We start from the raw sequence: 12,484 nt of genomic DNA, 5'->3' as shown, positions 1-12,484 counted from the left end.
AAATGGACACAAGCTCCCATATAAAATGAAAGATAGATCTCTGTACAAGGGGTTGGGGGGAGGGGCGGATTCTGCTAACCCCTAAACTCACAAGATTGGTTTCTTCACAATTGTTTCACAATCAAGTTAAGTAGCCATCTTATGTGGGTCTTCTGGTATTTTAAAGGCTGATTACTCATTTTCTTTTCTCTACAGAAAATAAATTAAATTCAGAGTCTACCTTTGTAATTTAAAATTGTAAGTTCCAGAATCTTCTTGTCTCCCAACTCTGAACTTTCCTCCAACGCAGCAATATCCTTTAGGTTATCCAAAATTCCACATAAAAGTCCCAAATGTTGGCATATCATTGTGTCTACAGGGCTTAGACAACTTGCTTTCACTTCTAATCAAATATCCTTGAAATGTATCTCACTCGCTGATTAGACTTGTTGATGACAGTCTAACATCGATACTTTGTGAATGATTGATAACCATCTCCAAATACTTCTCCTTTTCCACCTTTACTATACTGGACAATTATCTATTGTGTGCAGATGCTTCACCTTTCCAGTGTGCATTGTTTTAAAATTATTCTCATTAACATTCATCTAACAGTTTAGTCCATCTACTTAGATGGTTCAGAGTTCTTTGAATGCTACCAACCTCCCATACACTAGTGACTGGGGTGGGGAAAGAAGACAGACATAGAGACACACACACACACACACACACATACACACACACACATACACACACACACACACACACACTTTATCTCCAGGGTTTCTGCTGATCTCCTGCTGAAGTTATGCTCAGGAGATTGGGATAACCCCATGGAAATTCAGTGCCACAATATTTAGCATTCAGTGCTAACAAACGTAATACTTTAATTCAGTATATTAAAAATACAGGGAAAATTATTTTGTACCACCGACAATGCTACCTTTCAAAGGACTGGCCAATTACAAACTTATTGCAACAAAAATAATACAGAATCATCAGGTTTCATTTCCCCTGCAGATGAATTCTCAAAACAAATCTGACTTTAACATTCAAGCACCACCTTATATACGCACACAAGCACAATAAACCATTTTCTATTTTAGGTCTACAGAATTAGGATCGGTAAGCGGTAAGAATCATTATGTTCTTAGTAACTCCAATAGACATGAGATTCCATTGCAGCAAGAAGCTTGTTCAGGACAATGAAGTTGTGAGCTCAGCGTTAGGAGAAGACACATCAATTTTCACTATGGCTAATCACAATAGTTTATCTGTCCCAATCACCAGGTGATGGGAGAGGAAATAGAACAGATTTTGTACTCTCATTTCCTCACAGAATGAGAAAATGAATGGCAAGGTACCAAACCCAGATACACAGTCTTTAATGGCTCTTTGCTTTGAATGTGCAATGCTAAATGCTGACTTTTGATATGGTGCGACAATAGGTAGGAAGCACTGTTGTGGTAAAAAGCACCCATTTGTTAGAAACGGCATTGTATTCAAGAGTCCAAATAGTACCATGAATTAGTGAGCCATCGCAATGCCAGTTTGTTGCAGTATACGCACCTACCTGTGCGCACAATGAGTTCTTGATCTTAGCCTTGCCATCAGAATAAAATGATAAGTAGAGGTCAGGCATTTTCTGCACAGAAGAGTTTTAAAAATGTCCAAACTCTTATCAATTCTTCATGCTAAATGTTAAAAAGCAGAATTTGTATATAAATGATGCTGGTCAGAAGGACGAGGTATCTAACCCAGCGGAAGGCTAAGGGGTGGTGGGCGGGGGTGGGGTAGGAGGGATGAGATAGAAGATACTTCCCTGGATGAGAGTGGAGAAGTAGCTCTTATCCTTCTTGAGACAAAATTAACAAAACATACACTTGAAGGAAACTATGAACAACTAAACTGAAAAGAGAAAATAACTAATTCTTTCACGACTGTTAAGGGTTAAAATACACTATGTGAAAAATGCACAGTCCAAAAGTAGATCTGGCATTCTATAGACAGCTTTGCTATGACAAGGCAGCTTAAATGTTATGGCACTTACCCGCACTGCTGTTTGTTTCCTTGCCATCCAGGGGCATTGTTTTCTCCAGTTCCCCCCTAACTTTACAATCTAGATTGGTTAAAGAGCTGCCTGAAGGATTTCCAGACTGCTGCTTTGATGGTGGAGAGGGCGAACCACCAGCTCTCAGTTCCTGTAAAATAATAAAAGGAAAAAAACTGTCATGTTAACAGCTATTTGGAAACATCTGTGGTTTTCCTCTTACACTTATTGAGCTCAAACCCCTTATCAGTGGAACTGATCATATAGTAGTTCTCAGTAAAATAGGCCCACAAAAGACACAAACCATACCACATTAGTTTCAGCACAAGCAAGTCCTACAGATAAGTTCTCAGTACATGTTTCTACTGATCAGTTACAGGTTTTTATAAAACAGGAAGAATGACATCACTAAATAAACAATAGGTATCGGGTGCCGTGTATAATGCAAAGGCCATTTAGTTGATCCTTCATAAGAAGGTCATTTTATTAATTCTTGGTTCCTTAAAGGGGACTTTTTGAACAATGTATTCTTGCCAAAATCAACTCTTCAAAAAATTTCCAAGCTATTTTATAACCTTGTGCCATGACAGATACAGAGCTTGTTACCACGTAAACAAACACAGAAGCCGGCATTGTACAGTTTGAACTGAACATTTGGAACAGTCTGTTCCAAGCTGTACTAGGAAATTACTCTGCTTGATAACTTCCCAACATGGTGAACCAAGTCTTTTACATTTAGGCCATTTTTGAAAAAAAAAATTCTAGCTATAGTAAAATGCAAATTATAAAGTATAACTGAGATTACTTAATTACTCACAAACAAGTATACTTTGAGTAAGATTCATTATGGACAACCCCTATGTAATAATTTTACTAAGATATGTTAAATTACTGGATATTAAATATTTATGATCCCATAAATAAAATTACAGCAAGTTATTTCAGTTATTGTAAGTAAAGTCACGGGATAGGTGAAGCTATTTTACAAATATGAAACCTGCAATGTGATACCAGTACCATAAACATTCAAGTTTAATCAAAACTGAAAGAAATAAAGACTTGCATTTATATGGCACATTTCATAACTGCAGAATGCCCCAAAGCACTTTACAGCCAATTAAGTGTTTTATTTTGTAGCAAACACAGTCAATTTGTGCACAGCAAGCTCCCACAAACATCAATGTGTTAATGACCAGATAATCTGATTTTAGTGAGGTTGGTTGGGGGATAAATATTGGCCAGGACACGGGGAGAACTCCCCTTCAAAAGAGTGCCATGGGATCTTTTACATCCATTTGAGAGGGGAGACAGGGCCTTGGTTTAACGTCACATCCAAAAGACGCACCGTCGACAGTGCAGCACTCCTGGAGTACTGTACTGGAGTGTCGGCCTAGATTTTATGCATAAGTCCCTGAAGTGGGACTTGAACCCACAACCCTCTGACTCAGAGGCAAAAAATATTACCCACTGAGCCAAAGCTGACGCCTAAAATTGCTGCCTGATACATTTTTTTTTAAAAGCTTTAATTGTTCATCAACTTCCCCATTCAAAAACCTTGAGAAAGTGTAGTTTCTTCCCAAGTTAATTGTTTTTCCCAAGTTACTTCCACTTTATAATTCTTGTATGCTGTTTTTTTCTCTGACCACGAGGCAGGCATAGTCTGGGCCACAGGCATTTCTCTAACCAACAGGTCCCAGCTTGTCTTGAGTTTACTCGCTTCTCCCACATCATAGATTGGTCAATTTTGCTACAGACTGAAACTGGATAACTTTAGACTAGAGGTGGCCAGAGGACTGACTGCTGTGGCTGATGAAATTGGATTTTAAAAGTTGAAATATCTGTAAACCAACATAACTATTGTTTCATGATTGTGTAACAGGATCAAAGATGAACATCTCACTATAAAGTGACCTGAAATTAGCAATGGTGACAATCACCCAACTGAGGCAGGCATGTAAGAGTGGGAAGCAGTCTTGGATTCAAATTGTTGAGTCTGTATGTCCCAGTTAGGTTTAGGATCAATCACTGGACACAGACAACAAGAATAACTTTTAACAGGTCTTTACTATTCGAAGGTCAGGGCTGAACTGCCCAGCAAATCCTTGCACAACACTTATATACCGGTGTGGTCACCACCGGTATTACAGTATACAGCAGCTAAGAGAAAGTAGTACATCTCTTAAGGTAGTTCTCTTAAGGTGGAACAGGTTACATACACCACAATCCTCCCTTTTTAGCTTAACAGTTATATCCCCATTTAACATAACATAATAACATATATATATACAACTTCATGCAAAACAGTTCAAAGATTCAGTCTCTGAGGAGGCCTCCTGATTCGAGTTGGATAACGCCTTTCAGGGGTCTCTGATTCTCGTTGCTGGGGTGACTCATCTAGTTGGTCTCTTATGGATTGGACATCATCATCAGGTACATTCACTTCTGAGGTAGATGCTTCAGGTTCACTAACTTCTTTCACGGTTGTCTCTGCCGTAACCATGGGTTCGACCCTTGTTCTCGATTCTACCAGTTGGTCAGCATGACGCCGTGTTACATTTTCACCAATATCTACCGTGTACATCAGCGGTCCTTGTCTGGCCCGAATTGTTCCAGATTGCCATTTCTCGTTTTTATAGTCCCGGGCTAACACTGGTTGTCCTATTTCAAAACTCTGAGTGGTCTTGTTATTTATATGCTGGAACTGTTTGTTTTCAACTTCCCTCCACACATTTGGTTTTAACAAGTCCAACCTGGACCGCAACCTCCTGTTGTAGAACATCATGGCAGGACTTTGGTTTGTCACTGCATGAGTGGCGTTTCGATATGCCAGTAGGAATTTGTCCACCTTGTGTTGTAGTGGAATCTGATCTTCGCTCATGGCCTTTATTGCTTTTTTAAACGTTTGTACAAATCTCTTGGCCAACCCGTTTGTAGCCAGATGATATGGGGCAGAGGTATAATGTTTCACCCCATTCTTCTTCATGAATCCCTGCAATTCTTCTGACACGAACTGCGGTCCGTTGTCTGAACATATTTGTTCTGGCAATCCATTTCTCGCAAATATCGTTCTTAACACCGTGATCGTCTTTTCCGAGGTAGTGGTAGTCATCTTAATCACTTCTGGCCATTTAGAATGTGCGTCCACCGCAATTAAAAACATGGAGTCCATGAACGGACCAGCAAAGTCAATATGTACACGTTGCCATGGGGTTGAAGGCCATTCCCATGGAAGCAGCGGTGCAATCGGAGGTGCATTTTGCACTTTTTGGCACCCTGAGCAGCTTTTCGTCAGCTCCTCTATCTGTTGGTCGATACCCGGCCACCACACATAAACCCTAGCAAGGCTTTTCATCTTGACTCCCCCCAGATGACCTTCATGCAGTTCCTTTAGAACTCTCTCTCTTAACTTAGGAGGAATAATCACCCTTGTTCCATACATCAATGTTCCTTGACAGACGGACAGCTGTTCTCGTCTTGCTGAGAATGCCGGTAACAGTGGATCACCATGTGCTGGCCATCCCTTCACTGTCACTTCATAGACCCTGGACAGTGTCGGGTCGTTCCTGGTTTCTCTTTCAATACTTGCATTGGTGACTGGTAAACATTCGATGATGGTCGAGTGAAATAACTCAACAGGGTCAACCGTCGGTGCCTCCTCCTCTGTAGGTAGTGGCAGGCGCGACAGCCCATCAGCATTACCATGCTGCTTTGTACCTTTGAATTCTATCTGATATTGATGTGCCCCTAGGAAAAGGGACCATCTCTGGAGACTCTGTGCTGTCATCACCGAAACACCCTTCTTAGGGTTAAAAATGGATACCAACGGCTGGTGGTCTGTCAGTAGCGTAAACTTTTGGCCCTGCAGGTAATGATTAAACTTCTTTACTCCCCACACAAGGCTGAGAGCCTCCCTATCTATCTGAGCATAATTGCGCTCAGCGGAGGTCAATGATCTGGATGCGAACGCAACTGGCCTCTCCTGGCCATTTGGCAACTTGTGTGAGAGTACTGCCCCAATGCCATATGGAGAAGCATCACAAGCCAAACAAATAGGCAGCGTTGGGTTGAAGTGAGCCAACACTTCCTCTGAGGTGATCAATGCCTTGCTTTCGCGAAAGGCCCTCTTACAGTCCTCGCTCCACTTCCATGGTACTCCCTTCTGCAAAAGAGCATTCAGCGGGTGCAGCACCGTGGATAAATTTGGCAGAAACTTATGGTAATAGTTAATCAACCCTAGAAACGACCTCAATTGGGATACATTATCCGGAGCGGAGCCTTCACAACAGCTTCAATCTTGTCAGGAGACTTATGAAGCCCCTCCTGGTCAATGACATGACCACAGTACGAGATCCGCTTCTGAAAGAATTCACATTTCTGGCGATTAACTCGAAGACCATATTCTTTCAACCTGGTGAGCACCAGTTCCAAGTTTGCAAGGTGTTCCTCGCCATCATCTCCTGTAATCAGAATATCGTCCAGGTAACATTGTGTACCTGGAATTCCCTGTAATACCTGCTCCATGGCCCTCTGCCAAATTGCTGGAGCCGATGCCACTCCAAAAACCAGTCTATTATACCGGTACAAGCCTCTATGCGTGTTGATTGTGAGATACTGGCGTGACTCTTCCTCAACTTCCATCTGTAAGTACGCCTGCGCCAGGTCTATCTTGGTGAAGTGTTTCCCACCAGGCAATGAAGCGAAGATATCCTCAATCCGTGGAAGCGGATACTGCACCGTGTGAAGCACCGGATTAACAGTGATCTTGAAATCTCCACAGATGCGAACCTTCCCCGGTTCCCCCGGCTTGTTGCTCGATGAACGCTTCATGACTGGGACAATGGGTGTGGCCCACTCACTCCAGTCTACCTTAGACAGTACTCCTGAACGTTCTAGCCCTTCCAGCTCAGCTTCCACAGCAGGTCGTATTGCATAAGGTACCGGTCGGGCTTTGAAAAATTTCGGGTTTGCATGTTCTTCAATCTTGATGTTTGCCGTAATTCCTCTCAGTGTTCCCAGTCCTTGTTGGAACACCTCTTTAGCATCGTCCAATATTCTGGACAATCGTTTAGGTTTGACATCTTTTGTACCGGAATCTACCGTTAGTGCTTTTAAGGAATGCCAGTCCATATTTATTTTCCTAATCCACTCCCATCCCAGTAGTGGTGGACCTCCCTCAGGTAGCACATATAAGTCCATTCCTCGGCTTTCTTTGCCCTTGTGGACCACCTTTACCTCTATCTTCCCGATGGGGTATACTCTTTGCCTCATGTATGTTTTCAATACAATCTCCGTATCCCGTAGGGGAATATGTGGGAATAACCTTTTGTAATCTTTCTTATTCATGACCGTCAATGCCGATCCAGTGTCCAATTCCATCTTCACTTGGACTCCTGCTATCTGAAGTGTGACCCAAATTGTTTGGAGGTCTGCTTCCTTACCAACATTGTGTACTCTTAGACTACCCAGTTCATTACTGCTGGCGTCTGAATCTGACTTCTGTTCGTTCGAACTGTTCCCTGTCACCTTGTGTACCTTTTTGTACTTTTCCTGCGGTGACTTTTTGTTGCTGGTCTTCTTTCCTGACCGGCATACTTTAGCTATGTGACCAAGCCTGCCACATTTTCTGCATTCCTGATTTTTGAACCAGCACTGGTTCTGATCATGTGTTGTCTTTCCACAACGATAACATTTGACTGTACTCAAGACCATTTGATTGGTACAGAGTTCCGGTGACCGTAGCTGCATTTCCGCAGTGCCTCTTGCTGCGGCTTCTTGCGATGCTGCAATAGTGACAGCTTTATCAAGCGTAAGATCATTCTCTTCAAGCAGTCGCTTTTGTGTTCCTTCTTTTAACAATCCACACACAAATTTATCTCTCAGCGCATCTGCTAGCCCTGTCCCAAACTGACAGTACTTCGATAGCTTACATAGTTCAATTAGAAATTCAGCGTTGCTTTCGTCTTTCAACTGCGTTCTTCTGTAAAATTTAAATCGTTCCGCTATCATCAGCGGCGTGGGGTTTAAATGATTTTTCAGAACAGTAACAATATTCGCGAAGGCCTGATCCGCCGGTTTAATTGGTGATAGAAGGTGCTTCAATAGCCCGTATGTCTTCGCCCCCATTGAGCTTAATAAGGTTAATGCTTTCTCATCATCTGGTACCTTATTTGCTTTACAATAAACTTCCATGCGTTCTACATACGTGGTCCAATCTTCGACATCACTATCAAAGGTATTAATGTTCCCATGTTTAGGCATCCTTGCAAGTTAAAAATTTTTTTTTTTTTTTTTAAATGGCGGCTTCCCGCGCTTGTCTTCTTCCCCCGCCTACTAAAATGGCGGCTTCCCGCGCTTGGCTGTCTTTCCCGCGCTCGTCTTCTTCCCCCGCCGACTACAATGGCGGATTCCCGCGTTTGCCTTCTTCCCCCGCTGGCTGCAATGGCGATTGCCTTGCTGCTGCCGTTCTCGCCTCCCCAGCGGTTCTCACTCCCCGACGCTGCTTTGCCTTGCAGCCCCGCTTGCAGCCCGGTCCTTTACACCGGCTGCGTTTGAATTCTCCGCGGCTCTCGTGCCTTAAGCTTCTCAACTCCCCGACGCTGTTCTGCCTCGCAGCCCCGCTCGCAGCCCGGTCCTGTACACCGGCTGCGTTTGAGTTCTCCGCGGCTCTCGAGCCTTAAGCTGCCCCAGTCGCTGCGCCTCTCAGCCTCGATTGCAGCCCGGCCCTTTCTACTGGCCGTGGTCGAGCTCTCCGCCCTTATTCCTCCGTTTTCCCTCCCCTACTCCACAGTCAACGCGGCCGACTTTCTGCTCGTGTCGCTGATCGGCTTACCCACCACCATGGTAGAAGGGATGAACACTGCCTGTCGCTGATGGAGGGCTTCGTGGTCAGAATTCTTTTTCTTTTTAACCCGGGTTCTCGATGCCTCCCGTGTGATGGTGCTCAGCAGGATGATGAGGGTGGATGCCTCTTCTCGACGGCCGTTTTGAGGACGAAGCTGCCTTGGATGTAAATTTGCCGCAGGGTAAGATCGGACTCGTCGCCACTGTTGAGTCTGTATGTCCCAGTTAGGTTTAGGATCAATCACTGGACACAGACAACAAGAATAACTTTTAACAGGTCTTTACTATTCGAAGGTCAGGGCTGAACTGCCCAGCAAATCCTTGCACAACACTTATATACCGGTGTGGTCACCACCGGTATTACAGTATTACAGTATACAGCAGCTAAGAGAAAGTAGTACATCTCTTAAGGTAGTTCTCTTAAGGCGGAACAGGTTACATACACCACACAAATCATGATAGCTTTTTTGGAAAAAGAGAAATGTTGGGTGGGGGGTGGGGGGGAGGGAAGAGAAGACAGACAAACCCTCAATTACTCAAAGTATTGAGATGATTGCAGATTAAATTTTGCTAAACAATTCCCAATTTCACTGGCTGCTATCTTTCAAAGAACTATTTTGACACTCACTGATGATCGAGTTCTGCAAAATTTGTAGTCTCAATAATATTTCAAGTTTGACATTATTACATCATACATCCAGTATAAATAATATTTTACTTTATTAAAAGGACAATGTCACCATGCCAAAATTTCATTTAATCTATTTTACTGTACCATGTTTGCACATACAAAAGGGTATTACAGCAAAATTATGGCATTGTGTTGTTAATCACATTTGATGCTGTACTATAAATGTATTATTTTCAATCTTTTATGTTTAGTAATGTATTCATGCAGAGATTAGACAAGTATTTAGTAAAGACAGTGTGGTTTTAATGAGGGATTTTAACTTCCATATAGATTGGGATAAGCAGACAAGCTCATGTCACAAAGGTAGCGAATTTCTTGAGTGTGTTCAGGATAGTTTTCTGCAACAATATGTCCTAGAACCAACAAAGGGTTAGCCATAATAACAACAGAAAATGCTGGAAAAACTCAGCAGGCCAGGCAACATTCGTGGAGAGAAATTAGAGTTGACATTTCGGGTCGAAACCCTTTTTCAAAACTGGAAAGGAAATAAAATAGATCGAAGGCAGGGCTGCGATAGAACAAAAGAAGTAAAAGAGACATTAAGAGGTATTCAAAACCAGACGAAATGGTAATAGGACAAGTGGAGACAAAAGACGGCTGAGATAGGTGTATAGTGTACTGGGCGGATGAGACAGAGCTGCCATGTGGGAGAGAGAAAAAAAGGAAAAGGGGGGGGAAGGGAAGACCCAAAAAAAAGGGGTGGAAAAAAATGTAAGTAAAAATGTAATAGGCGCCGTCCAGCTCTTAAAGGGGAGGGGCCACCTTGCTGGCCAGCCACACCCTGCTCATTGCAGCCTTGAATCTCAGCCTGGAGAGACCTCAAAAGCTATTGCGTGGAAGCACTAATAGATAGGCCCAGGGAAAGAGCTCGGCGCTTAGGAACCTCAAAAGTGGTGCTGAGGGCCAAAACTCCTTAGGACAGCGTTAAAACCAAAACTTTTGCCGACAAGAAAAGGCAGGAAGCGCCCGCCTTTAAATAGCGTTCCCCCAGCCCCTTCCCGACTTGAAAACGTTCCACTCTACCTGTCATTCCTAGCGGCAAGTGCTAAGGCAGGGGGCGTGACTCAATATCCTGTCTGAGGCGCTACCGGGGCGTTGCACGCTTGACTGACATCACAATCTGCGGGCACAGGAGATCGTGGCGGTAGTGTTTAGTGCCGCCGCAAAACGACTGGTCAATTTTGTGAGCGCCGCTAAAATCGCCACGCTCGGGCGCTAAGTTCCTTCCCCCGGAGGCGCTAACTAACCGAATTTTCCCCCCATGGACTTTCAGAAAGCATTCAATAAAGTCCCTCATAAGAGACTGTTAGCTAAAGTTGAAGCTCATGGAATTGAGGGAAAATTATTGACATGGTTAGGAGATCGGCTGAGCAGCAGGAGACACAGAGTAGGGATAATGAGCAGGTACTCTAGTTGGCAGGGTATGACTAGTGGCATCCCACAGAGATCGGTGTTGGGGCCTCAACTATTCACTGTTTTTATTAATGACTTAGATGATAGGATAGAGAGCCACATATTCAAGTTTGCTGACGACACAAAGATAGGCAGCATTGTAAGCAGTGTAGATGGAAGCATAACATTACAAAGAGCTATTAATAGATTGTGAATGGGCAAAACTGTGGCAAATGGATTTCAATATAGGCAAGCATGAGGTCATCCACTTTAGACCTAAAAAGGATACATCTGAGTACTTTCTAAATGGTGAAAAGAAACTTAGGGGTCCAGGTACATAGATCATTAAAATATCATAGACAGGGACAAAAAATAATCAAAATGGCTAATGGAAAGCTGGCCTTTATATTTAAAGGAATAGAATACAAGGGGTTAGAAGTCATGCTGGAGCTATACAAAGCCCTGGTTAGACCACACCTGGAGTACTGTGAGCAGTTCTGGGCACCGCACCTTAGGAAGAATATATTGGCCTTGGAGGGAGTGCAGCGTAGATTTACTAAAATGATACCCGGACTCCAAGGGTTAAATTATGAGGCAAGATTACACAAACTAGGATTGTATTCCCTGGAATTTAGAAGATTAAGGGTGATTTGATCAAAGTTGTCAAGATATTAAGGGGAACTGTCAGGGTAGATGGAGAGAGACTTTTTTCTGCTGGTTGGGGAGTCTAGGACTAGGGGACATAGCCTAAAAAGTAGAGGCAGGCTCTTCAGGAGAGAAGCTAGGAAACACTTCTACAGACAAAGGGCTGGATTTTGTCACTGGGGGCAGGCTGGGGGCATGTCAGGACCCTGCCTCCAATGTGAGGTGGGACAAAAGTGCAATTTTGCCCTAATTGGGCACTTGTTTTCCAGCGTGTGGGAACCCCTGGCTCAATGAGTCTTTTGATACTGAAACTCGCCTCTGATGACGTCATCTATGCAGCTGGATTTAAGGCCTGCAAGCACCCTTGGTTCTTTTTCAGCCGTACAACATTTTAAACATACTTCTGAGGGATTCCTACTACTACTATGTCCAGCACCAGACCAAAGTGTGCACCTAGATTTGATGAGGCCTCCCTCCAAGCTCTGGTGGAGGGAGCAAGAGCAAACAAGGAAGTGCTTTTACAAAAAGAAAATACTGCAGATGCTGGAAATCTGAAATAAAAACAGAAAATGCTGGAGATAATCAGAAGGTCAGGCAGCATCTATGAAGACAGAAACAGAGTTAACGTTTCAGGTTGATGACCTTTCATCAGAATTGGAAAAAAGCAGGAAATGGAACAGATTTTTAAGCAAGTGTAGGGGCTGGGAAATGGGGGAGGGGATGAAAGAACAAAAGGGAAGGTCTGTGATAGGATGGAAGGCAGGAGAGGTTAAGAGACATTAAGAGATATTCAAGGCAAAAGGAGATGGTAATGGGACAGGTTAAGAAACAAAGGATGGCTCCAGATGAAGTGTAAATTGCGCTGGCAGAATGGAATACAGCTGCCA

General features: G+C 43.4%; 1 protein-coding gene across 3 annotated transcripts in view; it reads right to left on the bottom strand.

Moving 5' to 3' along the window:
• The window catches only part of xirp2b (xin actin binding repeat containing 2b), a 250,156-nt gene that overhangs the window by 145,522 nt on the left and 92,150 nt on the right, over positions 1-12,484 (bottom strand). For all 3 annotated transcript variants that reach the window (XM_085986456.1, XM_085986455.1, XM_085986457.1), the window contains exon 3: positions 2,030-2,180. In XM_085986456.1, coding sequence (XP_085842582.1) covers positions 2,030-2,180 — 151 coding nt within the window. The remainder of the gene's footprint in view (positions 1-2,029; positions 2,181-12,484) is intronic.

The sequence above is a fragment of the Somniosus microcephalus genome, chromosome 4 (genome assembly GCF_052327205.1).
Source record: "Somniosus microcephalus isolate GS21.2 chromosome 4, FLI_Smic_1.0, whole genome shotgun sequence".
NCBI classification, from domain to species: Eukaryota; Metazoa; Chordata; class Chondrichthyes; order Squaliformes; family Somniosidae; genus Somniosus; species Somniosus microcephalus.
This window is presented reverse-complemented; position numbering and strand designations above follow the sequence as displayed.